At 44.9% G+C, this 21,565-nt stretch overlaps 2 protein-coding genes across 2 annotated transcripts; both read left to right on the top strand.

Annotated features, from left to right (window-relative positions):
• Window positions 1–554: 554 nt before the first annotated feature.
• On the top strand, window positions 555–1,952 carry LOC139294433 (voltage-gated potassium channel regulatory subunit KCNG3-like). The gene is made up of 2 exons (XM_070916329.1): window positions 555–1,129; window positions 1,307–1,952. The coding sequence occupies exons 1-2, from the start codon at window positions 555–557 to the stop codon at window positions 1,950–1,952; spliced, it is 1,221 nt and encodes a 406-aa protein (XP_070772430.1).
• A 2,211-nt stretch (window positions 1,953–4,163) lies between these two features.
• Window positions 4,164–9,927, top strand: LOC139294173 (cytochrome c oxidase subunit 7A2-like, mitochondrial). The gene is made up of 3 exons (XM_070915994.1): window positions 4,164–4,332; window positions 7,226–7,360; window positions 9,621–9,927. The coding sequence occupies exons 1-3, from the start codon at window positions 4,264–4,266 to the stop codon at window positions 9,759–9,761; spliced, it is 345 nt and encodes a 114-aa protein (XP_070772095.1). The 5' UTR covers window positions 4,164–4,263; the 3' UTR covers window positions 9,762–9,927.
• Window positions 9,928–21,565: the final 11,638 nt, after the last annotated feature.

Raw genomic sequence — 21,565 nt, 5'->3', positions numbered from 1 at the left:
CCACTGTTTCTTCTTAAAGGCGTTTGAATGTTGAAACGTTGAAGCTTCATGTTCGACGCTGAAATCTGGTGAGTTTTTTTATGTTGATGTTAAATGACAGCTGATTCTGAGTCACGTAATTTGTCTACACCTGTCAGAGATGAAACTGATTTACTGTTATTCCTGTTTTTGACGCCAGAAGAAAATATTCTTCATACTGTGTATAAAATGTATAACAGAGTGAAAAAGAGGGAAAGATGATTGAAAATCCAACTCGGTCATTGAAACATGAATAACACTCATGCTGGTTTATGACACTTTGTTTCATTCAAGCACAGAAGAAGATGAAAACGGGAACCTGAAGAGGTAGAAAGCTTCTGTGAGATGGAAGATGGAGTCTGGAAACTGCAGCTGGTGTTTTTAACTGAAAACTGAGTTTAGATGCTGATGTATTTATTTAACAGACCATGAAGATGGAGTCTAAAAAACAAAATGAAGTTTAGAAGCAGCACCCGGTGGTTTAATTACCAAAGGATGACGTGTGGAACCAACTTCAGCTTTTAAACTAACAGAAGATGAAGCTTGGGGGCAGTCTTTGCACCCTGAACGTCGGTGGTCGCAGGTTTTCCTTCTCGGCGGAGCTGATGAAGCGCCTTCCTCTCAGCAGACTCAGCCGACTGCATCGCTGCGTGTCGGAGAGCGAGCTGCTGGAGCTCTGCGACGACTACGACCGCGAAAGGAACGAGTTTTTCTTCGACCGTCACTCGGAGGCCTTCAGCTTCATCATGCTGTATGTGCAGCACGGGACGCTGCGCTTCGTGCCTCACATGTGCGAGCTGTCATTCTATAACGAGATGCTGTACTGGGGGCTGGAGAGCGCCGACCTGCAGCCGTGCTGCCAGCGACGCCTCGACGAACGCATGTCCGACTGCTTCGTCCACTTCTTCCCTGAGGAGGAGCCGCGGGGCCCCGAGGAGCCCCGGAGCCGCTTGCTGGAGAGGATGAGGAGGACGTTCGAGGAGCCCACGTCCTCACTGGCGGCGCAGATTCTCGCGTCGGTGTCAATGCTGTTCGTTGTCATCTCTATGGTGATGCTGTGTGCCAGCACTTTACCGGACTGGAAGACTGCTGAGACCCTGGACCAGCACAGGTAGGACACGTGAGACCACCTTAAGACATAGACTATACACACACACACACGCCTACATATGAAATATGATTGTATGACCAGTCTTTGATTGGTCCTCTCTCCCCAGCTGATTGGTCCTTGTCTCTCCATCTGATTGGTCTTCTCTCCTTCCTCTCTCATTGACTGTCCCCCCTGCAGGATCATTGAGGCGGTGTGTATTGGTTGGTTCACAGCGGAGTGTATCATTCGTTTCCTCGTGTCTCGGGATAAATGTGAGTTTGTCCGTCGTCCTCTGAACATCATAGACCTGCTGGCCATCACGCCGTACTATGTCTCCGTTACTGTGACGATGCTGACGGGGGAGAACTCTCAGCTACAGCGGGCCGGCGTCACACTGCGCGTCCTGCGGATTATGCGGATCTTCTGGGTGATCAAGCTGGCCCGTCACTTCCTGGGTCTGCAGACTCTCGGCCTGACCTTGCGGCGCTGCTACCGCGAGATGATGATGCTGCTGGTCTTCATCTGTGTTGCCATGGCGATCTTCAGCGCGCTGGCTCAGCTGCTGGAGCACGGCCTGGACCTGGAGACCGGAAACCAGGACTACGCCAGCATCCCTGCTGCCTGCTGGTGGGTCATCATCTCCATGACGACAGTCGGATATGGGGACATGTACCCAGTGACTGTGGCGGGCCGCGTGCTGGGCGGCCTCTGCGTGGTGAGCGGCATCGTGCTGCTGGCGCTGCCTATCACCTTCATCTACCACAGCTTCGTCCAGTGCTACCACGAGCTCAAGGTGCGATCTGCCCGCTGCGCCCACAGCCTATCCGCTGAGTTCCTCAACTGACCAATGAGCAATGCTGCTGCTGAAGTGTATGCAACAACACAAAGTTCATCAACTGATCGCAACGCTGCAGCGGATTGGTGCCCAGCCAGGAAATGATGTCTTTTAACCACCAAAAACTCCAAAACTAATCACATCAGGTCCGACGAAAACTTTACTATAACTCTTTGTTTTCAAGAAGTTGCTTGAAAATGTTTGCACACTTGCTTTCTGTGCATCACCTTCGTGATCTCCTGAGGATGAATCCAAATCCTCTTGAACTTTTCCTTCAGACAATTAGTGGGTCAGAAAGTTTTCCTTTGGACTCAAGGACTCAAGAAACATCTGCAGATCTCCTTCCTGCTCCTCAGAGGACGAACTCTACATGTTACTGTTTCCTGTAGCGCCCTCCTCAGGACCAACATGTTTAGCTGTTTGAGACGCCTCTCTGGACTTTCAGGGGTTAAACCAGCAGTCTGTGGTGTGAATGGATCTGTTGGGCTGGATGCCGTCCACGGTTTCCATGGCAACATTAGACTCAGAGACAGGAAGTTGAAGTGTTGGAAACATTTGGTTTTGAATGTCAGGACGGCAGAGCTGCTTAAGTGTGAATTATCTCACTGAAGACACTTCTTCCTCTATTTCTTTTTCTTCAGTGTGAAATACTGCAGGGCTTAAACCAAAGCACAACTACACGAACTATCCCTTTAACCTTTAACCACTCACACTATTTATTACTTCTTTCTTTCTTTCTTTCTTTCTTTCTTTCTTTCCCTTCACTCAGATCTGTCTCTGTGTACTAAAACTCATGATTTGATCTCTTAAATGTTCTTCATTAAATCCCAATGAATTCTTCCTTAAAGGACCAGGTTGTGTATTTCTGAAGCATGTCAGAGTTTGAAATCACTCATAACCCTTTAAGGACACACTGCAGAGACACGATTTCGAAGTAAAAGGTTGAGTTCAGGTTTGTTTGTCTGAACCACAGAATTGATAGTAATAATAAGGAATGAGCACTGCTGAGGTCTCTGAGGTCTGAACCTCAGGAACTGTTACTACAGGATATTTTTTGTTTGTTTTTGTAAATGAAAGTGATCGTTGTTGCCTGAGTTGCATCATTTTAAGTTCCAACTTATGGTAATGCTGTAAAACAAAAATAAAAGTAAAAATCAATCAGATCTCCCAGTGATGACGGGTTCAGCTGTTCATGTAGTTTAGCTGCATATATGAATATGAGGACTGAATATATGAAGTGAGTCAACATCCCAAACTCTGACTCTTAATTAATATTATTAGTTAATATCATAACTTCAATCTGTAAAACCCACAAAGTGATCCTCTGTTACTGTCACATTATACAATTAATACTAAATAATTTGAATTCATAATAATCACCAAATGAAGAATGTGTTGGTATTTTTACAAATGAAGGTATTCTGATGAAGGATGTTAGTATTTTTAAACATTAATGTATTTTGATGAAGGGTGTGTTAGTATTTTTACAAATGAAGGTATTTTGACGAAGATGTGTTAGTATGGCGGCATGGTGACTTTGTACCCTAAGTTGCTCCCGATGGAGACCAGCACCTTGCATGGCAGCTCGGTCGCCATCGGTGTGTGAATGTGTGAGTGAATGGGTGAATGAGACTAAGCTGTAAAGTGCTTTGGGAACCGTGAAGGTTGAAAAGCGCTATATAAGTGAGGTCATTTACCATTCATTTACCATTTAGTATTTTTAAACATTAATGTATTTTGATGAAAGGTGTTTTAGTATTTTTACGGATGAAGGTATTTTGATGAAGGGTGTGTTAGTATTTTTACAGATGAAGATATTTTGATGATGGTGGGATTGAGGTTTGTGGAGGTAAAAACATATGACAGGGTCAGTCTCAGTCTCTCCTCCATCAACACCATATTTAACAGATTTAAGGTGGTGTGACACCAGTTGGCAGTTGGAGGATATGTTTTAAACTATTATAAAATATAGACCCATTTATAGCCTGATATGAGATTATAGTAGCTTATTATTTCAAAGAGTACTCGCTCATTAAATTTACCTTCAAATCATGAATACATTTTTTGAAGCCAAATATTTAAAATGTTGTGATTTTATTTCTATAGTATCTTTAGTATTTTTTTAACTTCTGGTTATCAGATCAGAAACGCCCTCCAGACGCTGGTCCTTCTGCCGCTCTGATGTCATGACGCAGCGCAGTGTCGTCAGCAGGAGGAGCTAGATATACTCGTATACTTTGGAGTGGAGCAGCAGATTAGCGGTGCATCCTCAGTGACAGGTTAAATATCGGTTTGTTCAGGTGTATTACCTGATGCAGAGATGTACTACCGATTGAACGGAGTGACGCAGCGGCTCACCGGAGCTTCAGCCGCCGCCTACAGTCCGCAGGTGAGACCCGAACATCGCCGACCCTATTAGCACCGATGTTTAGGTTTAACGAGTGACCCTGTCAACTGGCGACTTTCAGCCGAATGCGTCAGTTGTTGACGTAGTTACGGCACGTAGCTGTCCTCGTAAACGCCTCTTTGTTTAGTCTTTCATCAGAACATACCTCTCTGATTCGTCTTTGTTGTCTTGTTTGAGGAAACGTGTCACGTGCTAACACTTAGTCGCATTTTGAACGTTGTTACGGAATTTGTTGAAAACAGGAAGAGAGCAAGTTCAACAGACGCATTCGGCTGAAAGTCGCCAGTTAAGAGGGTCGCTCGTTTAACCGAAACACCGAGAGGAGCTGCTAATGCTAAGCAGAAGGAACAGGATTGATAGTGTGGATGAATGTGGTGATCAGTTATCATTTAATCACTAAATAAGATAAAAGAGGCTTAAGTTGATCTGACTTTGTTTGCCTGATAAACTCAGCTGATCAGTTCATTGTTCGATCAACTCTTTCCTGCTGTTTGTGTTATTGATGACCAGTGACGTCAGAAGACAAGCTTCCAGTTTAACAATCGGCAGAGTTTCTATTTAATATTTTTAACAGTTATCTTTCTTTAATGACTGAAACTATGTTTATTATCAATCGATCAGCTGATTATTGTCTCACGATCAATCATCACAGCCAGGTAGAGACACAACTAATAATTAGTTCATTATCGATCCACCTGCAGATTCTTTCCTGATGAATTAATGAATCCGTTTCTTCTTCAGGTGTTTTTATTCGACAGATGAATGAAGTAATTATCATAATAGTAGCTGATTAAAGTTCTTAATGATTAATGGACTGTTTGTAAACGTCACTATGTTTGAATCTTCAGTAATTTTATTAGTTGACACAGAACAAACAGTCAAACAGCTGCAGGTTAAAACTTTGTTTAAATATTGAAACTTAACAAACACAGGAAGAAGACATGTTTCTTTTTTCTGTTTTTACTTAAAGTCTAATTAATGATTATCTGTACTGATGTGAGTTCAGTTAGTTAACACTTAGCTGATCAATCAATTAATCATCAAAAGAAAAATATTTTGATAATTGTTGAGTCATTTATCAATTATTTCTTTAGTGTGTCACTTGACACATTTCTCTGTTGACTGAATCTCTTTATCTGAACACTTTATGACATTTGATCAAATAGAAAATCAAATCAAACGAATAATGATCATATTAATCATTAATGAAACTAATCATTAGTGTCAGCAGCAGCTATGTCAACAGTTCAGACTGACTGGATGTAAATGATGTTTAAACAGACTGATCTTGGATCTGTTTGCTGCTTTATTTACATTTAGTCTTTCTCTGTTTGCGTTTCACTCGAGGCTGTAAACTGTCGATGCAGTAAATAACACTCAGCGTGTTTATACAAGTGTGTCCACTTTATTAGGAACACCTGTACAGTCTGATGCAGTCCTGTTAATTATCTGATTATCACTGAGCTCATTGTTACACATTATACTGAGAGCTGTTGCTAATGTTTGCATCATGTGGTCAGAATATTAGGAACCCCTCTGAATATAATGCAGTCCAGTACAACACCATCACAAACTATGAGCTCACTGCTACATATTATTGAGTATATATATGTGACTAGAAACTATATATATTGATGGCCACAGGCAAGAATGATTTCCTGTGGCGCTCTGTTGTACATTTGGGAGGAATGAGTCTCCCACTGAAGGTGCTCTTGTGTCTGACCAGTACATCATGGAGAGGATGTGAGACATTGTCCAAGATGACCTGCAGCTTGGACAGCATCCTCCTGTCTGCCACCACCGTCAGAGAGTACAGCTCCACCCCCACAACGTCACTGGCCTTGCGGATCAGTTTGTTGAGTCTGTTGGAGTCTGCCACCCTCAGTCTGCTGCCCCAGCATGCAGCATAGAGGATAGCACTGGCCACCACAGACTCATAGAACATCCTCAGCATAGTCCAACAGATGTTGAAGGACCTCAGCCGCCTCAGAAAATAGAGACGGCTCTGGCCCTTCCTGTAGAGGGCATTAGTGTTCTTCTCCCAGTCCACTTTATTGTCAATGTGGACTCCCAGGTACTTGTAATCCTCTACAATGTCCACACTGACCCCCGGGATGGAAACGGGTCATCGGCACCTTGGTCCTCCTCAGATCCACAGTCAGCTCCTTTGTCACGTTGAGCTGTAGATGGTTCTGCTCGCACCATGTGACAAAGTTGTCCACAGCAGCCCTGTACTCCTCCTCATCACCCTCATCACTAAATATGTTAAAGTAAAATAATAATGTACATCCGCCTATTGCTGAGTCACCAGAAACCCTCTGAAGATGGCAGATCAGTAGCTGAAGTCCGTGGTGTAGATGGTGAGGAGCAAGGGAGAGAGGACAGTCCCTTGTGGTCTGCCAGTCCGGTAGTTGACAATCCAGGACATGAGGGGGGCATCCACCTGCATCTCCGTCAGCTTCTCACCCAGTAGAGCCAGACGGATGGTGTTGAATGCACTGGAGAAGTCAAAAAACATGACTCTCACAGTGCTCGCCGGCTTATCCAGCTGTCTGTCCGTCGCGACCTGTCTCTGTCACCTGTCTGTCTCGACCTGTCTCTGTCGCGACCTCTCTCTGTCTCTGTCGCGACCTCTCTCTGTCTCTGTCGTGACCTCTCTCTGTCACCTGTCTGTCTCTGTCACCTGTCTGTATCGACCTGTCTCTGTCACCTGTCCGTCTCGACCTGTCTGTCACCTGTGAGTGTGTGTGTGTTGCCCTTTTAAGAATCAAAAGTCACCTGATCACCTGGTCAACAGGTAACATTCCAGTTATAGCTTAATATGACACCATGTTAACCTGTCTCTCTTTCCCTCTCTACCTGTCTGTGTCCTCAGGGTCTGCGTCCAGGTGTCCCATCTGCCAGTTCTCCCATCATCTTTGCGTCTCCGACCAAACTGGCGTCTGAAACAGGAAGTCAGGTGGAGTACCTGGGAGCCAATCGAGTCCCCGAACTGCAGAAAGTCTTCCAGGTAACCCTGTGATGTCATCAGGATGTAAGACAGGACAAGGGGGGGGGGGGGGGGGGGGGGGCTGACTTCTACTGATGACAGCTGACAGCCAATGAGAGAGCAGAATTCTCTGTGGGCATGGTTAATCTAGTTTTGAGTCTGAATACTCTGGGAGTTCTTGAAGAGGTTGGAGTCCTTGAGAAGGTTCCAGGGGTCACTGAGCAGGTACCAGAAGTCCTGGAAAAGGTTCCATAGGTCCAGTGTTTCTTGAATAATATTAATATTAAATCATAATCTGATAAAAAAGGATTCTGTGGAAAGACTATCAGATGTTCAATTTCAGCTTCACGTCAGAACCAGGTCGAGGGTGTGATTAAAACAGTGAATGGATTTATGAAGCCAATCAAATCTAATAATGAGATAAACGCAGTACCAAGGCTATCACTATCAACATCCACATGAATATTAAAATCACTTACAACCATTACTTTGTCTGTTTTAAGGATTAAACCTGATAAAAACTCAGAGTACGGACCTGGAGTGCAGTACACTATAACAAATAAAACTGGCTTTAGTGTTTTCCATGTTGGAAGTGAAAGACTAAGAATGAGGCTTTCAAATGAATTACAATCCAGTTTAGGTTCAGGGTTGATCAACAGGCTTGAGTCAAAGACCTTGGTACTCCACCTCCCCAGCTGGTGCCTCAAGGAATGTGAGTATTAATGTGAGTGGAGGCTAACATAGGCTAACATAACAATGTGCAACAGAGCGCCACAGGGAATCATTCCTGCCTGTGGCCATCAAACTGTTCAGCTCCTCCCTCTGAGTGTCAGACACTCAGAAGAAACAGATTCTGGACTTATTTCACCTGTCATAAACTACTACCTCATTATTTATTCTTTATTCTCTATTTATCTTTCACCAGTGCAATACACTTCACATCACAAAAATCACAGATTACAACAGTCTCACAAAGAATCTTCAGTCAGTCTTTGAATGCTGCGTTTTCAACAACAACAAAAGAAATTAAAACAAATAATATCAAAGTTTTTTGCACTCTATAAAAATCCAAACTGATCACTTCAAGGGTAAAAATTGGCTGTTGATGGATTGCGTGTCCTCTCCTTCATGAGGACTGGAGTCAAACAAAGACTGGGTCAGTGAAAGCAAGTAGAGTAATGTTTCCGCTATGTTGCATTAAATCTGCAGTGACTGTGTTTACTTCTGCTGGCTTCTAAATGTCACAAAGGAAGTGTCTGTGTTACTGACTGTTTGGCTAGCTAGGTAAGGTTGCTCGGTAACATAAGCTTGTGACAGTTGGAAGCGTGAACGTCACTCTACGTACAATGAGTGTAAAGAACACTGATCTGATTTGATCTGGTGGGTAACTGCTCTAATGGAAGCGCAGAGAAGCATGCAGGACTGCAACTCTGCCTCCTGGTCTCAGCTCTGGGTTGTCAGACCAGGTCTCCTCCAGAAAGTCCGCCAGTTGTCTACGAAGCCCACATCATTGGCTGGACGCCACCTCGACAGCCAGCGGTTGAATGATGACATACATGCCATCACTGGTCAGATAGGGTAGGGGCCCAGAGAAAATCTGACTCGTGTCGCTCCTCTGTTTAGGATTATGCTTCCTTCAGACAACATCTTTAGATATGGACCCTTTTAGGTAATCAAGCGCTTTCATTACTGAGATATTTACAATTGCGGAAACAGTGAATTCATTATTTGCAGATTGTAGAACATCAAACACTGAAATGAATCCACAAAGAATGAACTAGAAGATAAAGAATCTTTATCTCTTTTCATTGTTCCTTTATTACCCAATTTTGAACTGATTTACCCTTCTTTGTAATTTTATTCATATTTTCCCAAATTAAATGACTATTTCCTTTAGGCTCATTGATTCATTTAGTTAAATCATCAGCTTTGATTGCACTGGTTTTTTTTTCTCTTATCGTGTGCTAATCCAGATTTAAGAGCTGACTCTAGCCATCATAATATTAGAACGTCTTTCCAGCTTAAATATTTCCTCAAATACAGTGACTTTAGTTTTTTGGGTTTTTGAGTAAAACATTAAAAAAAACGTTTCCCCTGTTGTTTGCATGAAAATCACTGTTCAGTCAGTTTTTAGTCGCATTAGGATCAAGATTTTGTGATTATAAAAATAACATCTGTGTTTGTGATGATTGAGTAACCCTGGTTTAGGATCGTGTGACCTGTATGCTGAGGTAATAAGCCCCGCCCCTCACAGGTCACCTGTCACCTCTCTCTCTGTCAGAGGTCCGACGGGGTCCCGGTCCACCTGAAGAAAGGCCTGATAGACAAGCTGCTCTACCGGACCACCATGGGTCTGACTATGGGGGGGGTGCTCTACTGCCTGGTGGCTCTCTACTTCGCCGCCCAGCCCACCGACAAGTGATGCTGCAGAGCTGCTGCACTCTGATTGGACGAGGGGTTTCTGAGAGACATTCAGAGTGACCGGACGAGGAGGCGTTCATGGACAGTCGCCGAAAACAAACACTTTGTACAGAAAATATTATTTAGTGTGAAGAATTAACAATAAAGTTTATTTTGTTGTAAAAGAATCAGGTTTTACTGACGTGTTTTAATAAAGTGATGACGTGAACTTGTGGACAGGTGAGGGGTCAGGCTTTAAACTCAGCAGCTCTTTAAGACTGAAGCTGAAACTTCCCTAACCCTAACCCCTGATCTTAAATTCAACACATTTATTTGAATAGTTTTAGTTTCATATGTGTTCAATAAAAGTCCAACAGGCATGTTTTTATTAAATCTGTAAAACTTTGGTTCAGAAGTGCTGCACTAAATATGTTAAAGTAAAATAATAATGTCCAATCAAACAGTCTTACTGACCTTATAACCTTATAAACGTAGTTTGTTTTAACTTCGTTTAATATTATGTAATATTTATTATGAGTCACAGCGATACTTTATTTTTATATATTACATTATTATTTGGTATTGGGTGTAAATATTCTCATACTGATTATGTCCTTCTAGTGTTCATAACCATATTTCTCAGTTTTCTTCTCCCATTAATGTGTCTCTCACATTCAGGTTCTGTTCCAAACTCCATTCACATTTTGAGCATTTCTACAGTTCACTCTACTGTCACTTTACAGAGGGACACAATTAAAGACCCTCAACAGCGTCAGCATGCAGAGTAAGAAAGTGAAAACTGCTGTCAGACTGGTCTGAGATAGTTCTTCGTGTCTTCTTCTGTTTGAGCTCAGGCGGCTATAGAGAAACTGTCAAATGTAAATGTAACTTTCTTTAATATTAATGGGGACAAAGATCAGAGACATCAGCTACAAACAGATCTGGGGTCTCATTTAAAACCGTTGTGTACAGCATGGTTCTATTGAAACGTGATCTATTAAAACTATTATTAAACTACTATTAAAAAGTTAGTGGGAGAATGAGCTCAACTGGACTAAACTCTACCAACATATTGGAGACGCTGATGGTGAGGTGGTGAACTGATGTCTGATTGTATAATGATGCCTCTCACGTTTAATTTCACTTAGTATCAAACATGTTTTTGTGCACACGCACACTTTTATTCTGCATCCTACACACTGTTTTAAAAATGAGACCACAGCTTGTCCCTCCTCTGATGTAAGTTGATCCTGTTTTTATGAATCCTGATCCTCTTCTTATTATCTCTTATTATATGGATTTAGTGGGGTTCTTTAGGATTATCCTCTATAAAACCACCAACAGACCTCAGATCAGCTTGACCTGAACAACAGTCAGACAAATGAACTATTTCATCACAAACTGTCATTTTACATTTATGCTTCTATATGAATTTAATAAAATAATAAAAGACATTTCGTTTTTTGTCTTGTATCTGTGAACAAAAGGAAAGTGTGTGTGTGTGAGGAATTGAGTGTTTGAAGGTCATGAGATGAATTACAGTAAAACCAGATTCATTTAGTATCAACAGGCTGAATGTTGTCCGACAGCAGGAGGTGATGAAGCGTTCTGATTCATTCTGCTAGAAAATGGTTTCATATTTTATCTCACGGCCTTCAAACACTTAACAGAAAAGGTGCGTGTGAGGCGTCACAGTGTGTTTTCAAACACTCGTGTCCTTGTTGACTGCAGTTCGTTTTCAGAGTTGCTGCTGATGTTGAACTGAACTGAAATGTTTACTGAAATAAAGTTTTAAATGTAGGATCATTTGAAGGGATTGTGGTACTGCAGCTTTAGTATAGATGTTTAATACTTCTTCTTCCAGCTGTTTGTAGATAATGCCATATACGTTTATTTCAGTTAAAACAGTTCATATTTACTTTTATTTCCGGGCATAGCATATGTTTTAAATTAGCAGCAAGCTAGCTACTAGCATGTGTTATTGGACCTGTGGCTGCTGCAGGTTACACACTTTTGACTGTATTCAAACCGTCTACTATACCACAGTATGCAAACAAAAGCAACATATGCAGTATGTCAAAAACACCCGGATGTCGTAATGATTTGGAAAAACTCTCCAGTCTGCATCGGACCGGTCTACCTCGCACACTGTGTCCCACAATGCAAAGCGCTGGCAGTGGTTTGCCATTAACGTTACATGAACTTTCACTTATTTCACCTTAGCAGTCACCAAAATCTGTTTCTGAACAAATAAGAAACCCATTTACTGAATCTTCACTTAGATCAGATCTTCAAGGCCTCATTTAAAAGTTTGTTCAGACTTTCATAAGGCAGGGGCAGAATACCTGCAGGATTATTACTGAACCTGGCCAGCATACTGCAAAATAAATCAATTTGACACTTTCATACTGCATACTACTATGAAAAGCTTTGTGCAGTATGTAGTTTACGCGGCATACTACATTTGTTGGTAGTATGTAGTAGGTGGTTTCGAATACAGCCTTTGATTCTGATTTGACATTAGAGATAGTGATACTGACCAGCCTGTAGTTCATATGTAGCTGCTCACCGACGTACCGCAGGCGCTATCTTGTGATTGTTTGTAGAAATACTGTAGACTGTAATTTACTGCCAGTTCTTTGTTATGGAAGCAAAATGTTGACTGTTCATAATTAACACACAAGTTTATTCTTTTGTTTTCTTATAGACTAAACACACACACACACACACAATATATTTAAGATCGTTCAGTGACATTGACGAGGTTCATTTAGTGGACATGAGGAGTGAATGTATGAGACGACATGTAAAGTTTAAATCTGAATCCTACCTTTTGCTGTTTTTACCTGTGTAAACTCCACCTACCTGCCATATAGTCCTCCAGGTGTGAGTCCTCCACCTACTACTCCTCACAAAGATAGCAATTCAAGCCCATACACACACACACACACACTCTCTCAGACTGATGAGACAAAATGATCCAAAAGTTGTGTAGCGTGTTATATCACTGGCCCTGTTGCCAAAGGGACGTTGACGGGTCAGGGACGAGTTAACCAGTTTATTAGGAACACCTGTTAACAGTCCTGTAATAAACTAAACATGTGTGATGAACTTTGTGCCGCTGTTGATCTGTCATACTGACAGCTGTCTCTGATATTTTGTCCACTCCATTTGTATCAATGTGGGTGGACTAAAATCAATGTAAGTTACATTTGTTGGGGTCATATTTTGGAAGGATTTTTTCTAATACGTTATTGAAAATGTTTGTGTTGATTCTCAGAAAGGAAGAAGTGAAAGAATAAAGAAACGCAGTAGGTTGATGGATGAGCTTTAATATATAGTGTTTTTGACGTTCAGTTTTTAATGTTTAGTGTTTTTAATGTTCATTTTTTCATGTTTAGTGTTTTTAACGTTCAGTTTTTCATGTTTCGTGTTCAAATTCAATTCAATTGAATTTTATTTATACAGCGCCAAATTATAACAGTGGTTACCTGTTTGGAGTTTTTAGTGTTTGGTGTTTCTTGTGTTCAGAGTTTTTGTGTGTCTTTGCTGATTAACTTAACAGAACAAGTAGAGTCTCCGCCGGTCACTTGACCCTTGCCTTGCAGGTTGTAGCTGTCCATCGAGTCTCCCTTCTCTGATTGGCTGGACTTTGGAGACCCTCGAGACTTCACAGGTCGGATCAGCTCACAGCAGGAACGTATCGTTCTGTTTTACAGAAATACAAGAAATGAATATTAGGTTTGATCGCACCTTGACTAAAATCACTGTCACGCAATGTCCATCAAAGAGATATATATACACTGCTCAAAAAATTAAAGGAACACTTTTTAATCAGAGTATAGCATCAAGTTAATTAAACTTCTGGGATATTGATCTGGTCAGTTAAGTAGCAGAGGGGGTTGTTAATCAGTTTCAGCTGCTTTGGTGTTAATGAAATTAACAACAGGTGCACTAGAGGGGCAACAGTGAGACGACCCCCAAAATAGGAATGGTTTTCCAGGTGGAGGCCACTGACATTTTTTCCCTCCTCATCCTTTCTGACCGTTTTTCACTAGTTTTGCATTTGGCTAGGGTCAGTGTCACTACTGGTAGCATGAGGCGATACCTGGACCCTACAGAGGTTGCACAGGCAGTCCAACTCCAGGGATGTCTGGAGAGGACTTAAGAAGATCTCTGGACATTGAAAAGTTGAGGGGAGACACCAGGACAGTAGAAACAGGGACTGGGCTAACCAACTGAACCTGTTTTTCAACAGATTCGATTCTCCCCAAGCTGTCCTCCACTGCACCCCCCTGCTCTTCCCCTTCCTTATTAACACCAGACCGTCACCAGTCCACAACTCCACGCCCCCCTGTCACCCCCCTCTCCTTAACAGCAGACCAGGTGAGAAGGGAGCTGAGATTCATCAAGGTGAGAAAGGCATCGGGGCCGGACGGTATCAGCCCCAGACCGCTCAAGGACTGTGCAGATCGGCTCTGTGGGGTGGTCATGCACATGTTCAATATGAGCCTCAGTCTGGAGAAAGTCCCGGCCCTGTGGAAGACTTCCTGCGAGGTCCCGGTACCCAAAACAGCGCATCCCAGGGAACTCAACCACTACAGGCTTGTCGCCCTGACCTCTCACCTTATGAAGACCATGGAGAGGATCATCCTCAAACACCTGTGACCCCTGGTGAGCACAACGCTGGACCCCCTACAGTTTGCTTACCGTCCTGGAATTGGGAATCGGGACGGTAAGCAACTACTACACAGATCCCTTTTCTACCTGGAAAACACTGGAAGCACTGTGAGGATCATGTTCTTTGACTTCTCTAGTGCCTTCAACACTATCCAGCCAGCACTGCTGAGGGTGAAGTTGGAAGGAGCGGGAGTGGACCGTCACCTGGCTTCATGGACAATCAACTACCTCACCAACAGACCACAGTATGTGAGGCTCTGGGACTGTGTGTCTGATGTGGTGGTCTGCAGCACGGGGGCCCCCCAGGGTACAGTTCTCTCCCCATTCCTCTTCACCCTCTATACCTCGGACTTCAGACACAACACTGTCAGCTGTCACATCCAGAAGTTCTCTGACGACACTGCCATCGTTGGATGTGTGTCTGAGGGGAACGACCTGGAATACAGGGAGGTCATCAGCGACTTTGTCAGCTGGTGTGAGCTCAACCAGCTTCACATCAACTCCAGCAAGACGAAGGAGATGATAATCGATTTCAGGAGGAAGTCATCCAGCATCACACCAGTGAACATCCAGGGTTTGGACATTGAGGTGGTGGATAACTACAAATTCCTGGATGTTCTCCTGAGCAATAAACTGGGCTGGTCTGACCACACTCAGACCCTGTACAAGAAGGGCCAAAGCCGCCTCCACCTGCTGAGGAGGCGGAGGTCCTTCGGTGTGTGCAGGAAACTGCTCCGGACTTTTTATGACACTGTGGTAGCTTCGGCTATCTTCTATGCTGTGGTCTGCTGGGGGGCAGCACGGACAGGGATAGGAGGCTCATCATACTGATTAGGCGAGCCGGCTGTGTTCTGGACTGTCCGCCCGGCTCCATTGAGGAGGCGGGGGAGAGGAGGATGTTAGCCAAGCTGACATCCATCATGGACAACACCTCTCAACCCTGCACAAGACTGTGGAGGCCCTGAGCAGCTCCTTCAGCAGAATCAGAATCAGAATCAGAATCTGTTTATTGCCAAGTAACATACATTACACGGAATTTGCCGTGGTCTGATGATGCTGACAACAAACATGTAAAAATATAAAGGTAAAAAAAAAGAAAGAAAAAAAGATAACAAACAGTCCAGTGACCAAATAAAGTGTCCAGTAGGGGGTGGGTGCGTTAATGTAACACAGGGGGGACAGGGGCGGTGTACGTTAATATAACGTATAACTTCTGTTGTCTTGGGGGGGGGGGGTCAGTGCAAGTCTTTGGCCATGTTTGGCAGAGGGGAAGAAACTGTTTTTGTGGCGGGAGGTTTTGGTCCTGATGGACCGCAGCCTCCTGCCAGAGGGGAGGGGGTCAAACAGATAGTGTCTGGGGTGGGAGGGGTTGGCAGTGATCTTCCCTGCTCTCCTCAGGTTCCTGGAGGAGTACAGGTCCTGAAGAGATGGGAGGTTGCAGCCAATCACCCTCTCTGCAGAGTGGATGTTACGCTGCAGTCTGCACCTGTCCTTGGTGGAGGCAGCAGCGTACCAGACAGTGATGGAGGAGGTGAGGATGGACTCTATGATGGCAGTGTAGAAGTGAACCAGCATTGTTTGTGGCAGGTTAAACTTCTTCAGCTGCCTCAGGAAGTACATCCTCTGTTGCGCTTTCTTGATGATGGAGCCCAGGAAACGGAAGGACTCCACAGTGTCCACTGGAGAGTCACACAGGGTGATGGGGGCAGGTGGGGCTGCACTCTTCCTAAAGTCTACAACCATCTCCACTGTCTTTGAAGCGTTAAGCTCCAGGTTGTTGTTGTTGCACCAGGTCACCAGATGGTCAATCTCCCACCTGTAGACGGACTCATCCTCACCAGAGATGAGTCTGATGAGGGTGGTGTCATCCGCGAACTTCAGGAGCTTGACGGACTGGTGACTGGAGGTGCAGCTGTTGGTGTACAGAGAGAAGAGTAGAGGAGAAAGAACGCAGCCTTGAGGGGAGCCGGTGCTGATCGTCCATGAGTCTGAGATGTGTTTTCCCAGTTTCACGTGCTGCTTCCTGTCAGACGGGAAATCTGTGATCCACCTGCAGGTGGGGTCAGGCACGTTCAGCTGGGAGAGCTGGGAAACCACATGATGGTGGATGCCTTGAAGCAGGCTGGCACGTGGCATGTCTCCAGTGAGGTGTTGAAGATGTCTGTGAACACCAGAGACAGCTGTTCGGCACAGCGCTTCAGGCAGGATGGAGAGATGGAGTCTGGTCCAGCAGCTTTCCGGGGGTTTTGTCTCTTGAAGAGCCTGTTCACATCTCTTTTAAGGACAGACAGAGGTGTCAATGTTGGAGGAGGGGGGGGCACTGTGGGGGGCAGCTGTGGTGGTAGGAGGTGTGAGAGTTCAGCCCCAGGTGTGATGAGGGGGTTGGGGCTGATGGGCTCAGGGGTGATGGTGTGGGGGATGGTGTTAGGACTGTCCCATTGTCTTTCAAAGCGACAGTAGAAGTTGTTGAGGCTGTTGGCGAGGCATCGGTCGTTAGCAGAGTTGGGGGCTCTTGGCTTGTAGTTGGTGATCTGCCTGAGCCCCCTCCACACAGAAGCAGAGTCATTGGAGGAGAACTGATTTTGTAGTCTCTCTGAGTACAGTCGTTTAGCTTCCTTCACCGCCTTGCTAAACCTGTACTTGGCTTCCTTAAACTCTTCTCTGTTGCCACTCTTAAACGCCTCTTCCTTTTCCAACCTCAACTGTCGCAGTCTTTCAGTGAACCAGGGTTTGTCGTTGTTATAACTCCCCCTGGTGCGAGATGGTACACAGCAGTCCTCACAGAAGCTGATATATGACGTCACAGCCTCTGTGTACTCATCCAGACTGTTGGTAGCAGTCCTGAAAACACCCCAGTCAGTGCAGTCCAAACACGCCTTCAGGTCCTCTGCAGCTTCACTGGTCCACTGCTTTGATGTTCTCACAACAGGCTTAGAAAGTTTTAATTTCTGCCTGTATGCGGGAATCAGGTGGACCATGTCGTGGTCAGAGTGTCCCAGTGCAGCACGGGTGACAGCGTGAAAAGCATTACTGACTGTGGTGTAACAGTGATCCAGAATGTTCCCCTCCTGGTGGGGCATTTAATGAACTGTTTGTATTTGGGGAGTTCATGACTGAGGTTACCTTTGTTAAAGTCACCAAGGACAATAACTAAGGAGTCCGGGTTGGTGCGCTCCATTTCCAGTATCTGGTCGGCGAGTGTGCGCTGTGTGTCCTGCACATTGGCCTCCAGTGGAATGTAAACACCAACCAGAATGAATGAAGCGAACTCACAGGGGGGGTAGTAAGGTTTGCAGTTGATGAAAAAGGTTTCCAGGGAAGGAGAGCAATGCCGTCGGATTACTGTCACGTCGTTACACCAGCTACTCTTGATGTAAAAACGAATACCTCCACCCTTTGTTTTGCCGGAGAGGTGTGCGTCGCGGTCCGCTCGGAGTAGGTGGAATCCGTCCAGCTGCAGCAGCGCGTTGGGAGTTCTTTCACCCAGCCATGTCTCCGTGAAGCACAAAACAGCAGATGAATAAAAGTCCTTGTTTCTCCTCATCAGTAGCTGGAGTTCGTCCATCTTATTTCCCAGTGAGCGCACGTTAGAGAGAAATATTCCGGGTAGTGGTGTGGATTGTCCTTGCTGGCGGAGACGCACGAGCGCACCGGCACGTTTCCCTCTACGTCGACGTAGAGCTGCAAAGGTGAGAGCTCCTTTGACCAGAATATTCCACAAAACGGCTGAGGGTGCAAGAAATTCGGGAAACAAATCCACTGGAGTTGTTTCCGAGCTCTTCTCTGGTGAAAAAGCTCTGCAAAACCAAAAAGAAAAAATGCTATTTACAAATATAACAAGGCAAAACAATGCGCTCCAACAGTCCGAGGCAGCTATCCGTGGCGCCATCTTGAATCTGCAGCAGCAGAGTGTTACACCCACGGTGTAAGAAGGAGCGCTACCGCGGGTCATTAATTCCTACTGTTATAAGACTGTTTAACAGCACTGTATAATTCTGTACATAAATCTGCACATCTGTACATATTTATATTTTCCGTGTATATATTTAGTTTGTTCCCCATATTTTTTATATCTGTATTTATTATATGTATATCGTTTTTTTTTTTTTAAATACTTCTGGTTTTTATTGACACAGTGCTTGTCTGCTGTGTGTTTCTGCACCTTTCTGTCTTTGCTGCTGTGACTTGTAAATTTCCCCGCTGTGGGATAAATAAAGTTTAAGTCTAAGTCTAAGTCCATATCAGTATAGATATCCAGCATGATTTTTTTCCCATTGAGATCTGATGTGTTTTCAAAGTGTTCCTTTAATTTTTTTGAGCAGTGTATATATACACACACACACACACACACACACACATATATATATATATATATATATATATATACACACACACACACATAGCTATAGCTATAGATGAAGCCATCAATGTTTCAGATTCCAGGTCTGAAATGGGTTCTCATGAAATACCAGGTTTCGTAATATTTCATGTAAGCATCAGATTCTGAATCAGATCAGAACCAGAATTTGTATATGTGTGTGAGTAAAATTATCTGTAAACATCCTGTTTTCAGTTGTTTTGACAAACTGCAACTGAACATCAGAATCTGACCCAGATTCCTGTCTGTTCCATCACCATGGTGACAGAGAACATTAGGTCACCGTCTCCATGGTAACAGCAGGATTTGTGCTATAGAGATTAAATGGGATTTTGATCAGAATCAGAAACTGTTTATTGCCAAGTAACATACATTACAAGGAATTTGCCGTGGTCTGATGGTGCTACATTTTTTTTAAACATATAACATATAATCTGACAGACAACAAGCATGTAAAAATATAAAGGTAAAAGAATAAGATAAGATAAATAGCAAACAGTGCAGTGACCAAAATAAAGTGTCCAGATAAAGTGTCCAGTAGGGGGTGTGTGCGTTAATGTAACGCAGGGGGGACAGGGGCCGTGTACATTAATATAACGTATAACTTGTGTTTGTGTTGGGGGGGGATCAGTGCAAGGCTTTGGCCGTGTTTGTCAGGTTGACTGCAGAGGGGAAGAAACTGTTTTTGTGGCGGGAGGTTTTGGTCCTGATGGACCGCAGCCTCCTGCCAGAGGGGAGGGGGTCAAACAGATAATGTCTGGGGTGGGAGGGGTCGGCAGTGAACTTCCCTGCTCTCCTCAGGGTCCTGGAGGAGTACAGGTCCTGAAGAGATGGGAGGTTGCAGCCAATCACCCTCTCTGCAGAGCGGATGATACGCTACAGTCTGCGTCTGTCCTTGGTGGAGGCAGCAGCATACCAGACAGTGATGGAGGAGGTGAGGATGGACTCTATGATGGCAGTGTAGAAGTGAACCAGCATTGTTTGTGGCAGGTTAAACTTCCTCAGCTGCCTCAGGAAGTACATCCTCTGTTGGGCTTTCTTGATGAGGGAGCTGATGTTCAGCTCCCACCGGAGGTCCTGGCTGATGATGGAGCCCAGGAAACGGAAGGACTCCACAGTGTCCACTGGGGAGTCACACAGGGTGATGGGGGTGGGTGGGGCTGCATTCTTCCTAAAATCTACAACCATCTCCACTGTCTTTGAAGCGTTCAGCTCCAGGTTGTTGCTGTTGCACCAGATCACCAGATGGTCAATCTCCCACCTGTAGGCAGACTCATCCTCTCCAGAGATGAGTCTGATGAGGGTGGTGTCGTCCGCGAACTTCAGGAGCTTGACGGACTGGTGACTGGAGGTGCAGCTGTTGGTGTAGAGGGAGAAGAGTAGAGGAGAAAGAACGCAGCCTCAAGGGGAGCCGGTGCTGATTGTCCACGAGTCTGAGACATGTTTCCCCAGCTTCACGTGCTGCTTCCTGTCAGACAAGAAATCTGTGATCCACCTGCAGGTGGGGTCAGGCACGTTAAGCTGGGAGAGCTTGTCCTGAAGAAGAGCCGGGACAATTGTGTTGAAGGCAGAGCTGAAGTCCACGAACAAGATCCTGGCGTAGGATCCCGCAGAGTCCAGGTGCTGGAGGATGAAATGTAGGGCCAAGTTGACGGCGTTGCTTACAGACCTGTTGGCTCTGTAGGCGAACTGCAGGGGGTCCAGCACAGGGTCAGTGATGGATTTGAGGTGGGACAAAACCAGGCGTTCAAATGATTTCATGACCACAGAGGTCAGGGCGACGGGTCTGTAGTCATTTAATCCTGTGGGCCTGTTTTTTTGGGGACGGGGATGATGGTGGCGGCCTTGAAGCAGGCTGGCACGTGGCATGTCTCCAGTGAGGTGTTGAAGATGTCTGTGAACACCAGAGACAGCTGATCGGTGCAGTGCTTCAAGCAGGATGGAGAGATGGAGTATGGTCCAGCAACTTTCCGGGGGTTTTGTCTCTTGAAGAGCCTGTTCACATCACTGTCGAGGACAGACAGAGGTGTCGATGTTGGAGGAGGGGGGGCACTGTGGGGGGCAGCTGTGGTGGTAGGAGGTGTGAGAGATCAGCCCCAGGTGTGATGAGGGGGTTGGGGCTGTTGGGCTAGAGTTGGTGGGTGATGGTGTGGGGGATGGTGTCAGGACTGTCCCATTGTCTTTCAAAGCGACAGTAGCAGTTGTTGAGGCTGTTGGTGAGACGTCGGTCATTAGCAGAGTTGGGGGCTCTTGGCTTGTAGTTGGTGATCTGCCTGAGCCCCCTCCACACAGAAGCAGAGTTGTTGGGAACTGGTCTTGTAGTCTCTCTGAGTACAGTTGTTTAGCTTCCCTCACCGCCTTGCCAAACCTGTACTTGGCTTCCTTAAACTCTTCTCTGTTGCCACTCTTAAACGCCTCTTCCTTTTCCAACCTTAACTGTCGCAGTCTTGCTGTGAACCAGGGTTTGTCGTTGTTATAACTGGTGCGAGATGGTACACAGCAGTCCTCACAGAAGCTGATATATGACGTCACAGCCTCTGTGTACTCATCCAGATTGTTGGTAGCAGTAAACTGTTTATATTTGGGGAGTCCACGACTGAGGTTACCTTTGTTAAAGTCACGAGGACAATAACTAAGGAGTCCGGGTTGGTCTGCTCCATTTCCAGTATCTGGTCGGTGAGTGCGCGCTGTCCGTCCTGCACGTTGGCCTCCGGTGGAATGTAAACATCGACCAAAATGAATGAAGCAAACTCAAGGGGGGAGTAGAA

This window comes from Enoplosus armatus, chromosome 12 (genome assembly GCF_043641665.1).
Source record: "Enoplosus armatus isolate fEnoArm2 chromosome 12, fEnoArm2.hap1, whole genome shotgun sequence".
NCBI classification, from domain to species: Eukaryota; Metazoa; Chordata; class Actinopteri; order Centrarchiformes; family Enoplosidae; genus Enoplosus; species Enoplosus armatus.
This window is presented reverse-complemented; position numbering and strand designations above follow the sequence as displayed.

Coding starts and splice junctions, on each gene's coding strand:
- LOC139294433 (XM_070916329.1), top strand. CDS start 555: ATGAAGCTTGGGGGCAGTCTTTGCACCCTGAACGTCGGTGGTCGCAGG. Junction 1,130..1,306: donor GAGACCCTGGACCAGCACAG/GTAGGACACGTG, acceptor TCCCCCCTGCAG/GATCATTGAGGCGGTGTGTA.
- LOC139294173 (XM_070915994.1), top strand. CDS start 4,264: ATGTACTACCGATTGAACGGAGTGACGCAGCGGCTCACCGGAGCTTCA. Junction 4,333..7,225: donor CCGCCGCCTACAGTCCGCAG/GTGAGACCCGAA, acceptor CTGTGTCCTCAG/GGTCTGCGTCCAGGTGTCCC. Junction 7,361..9,620: donor AACTGCAGAAAGTCTTCCAG/GTAACCCTGTGA, acceptor TCTCTCTGTCAG/AGGTCCGACGGGGTCCCGGT.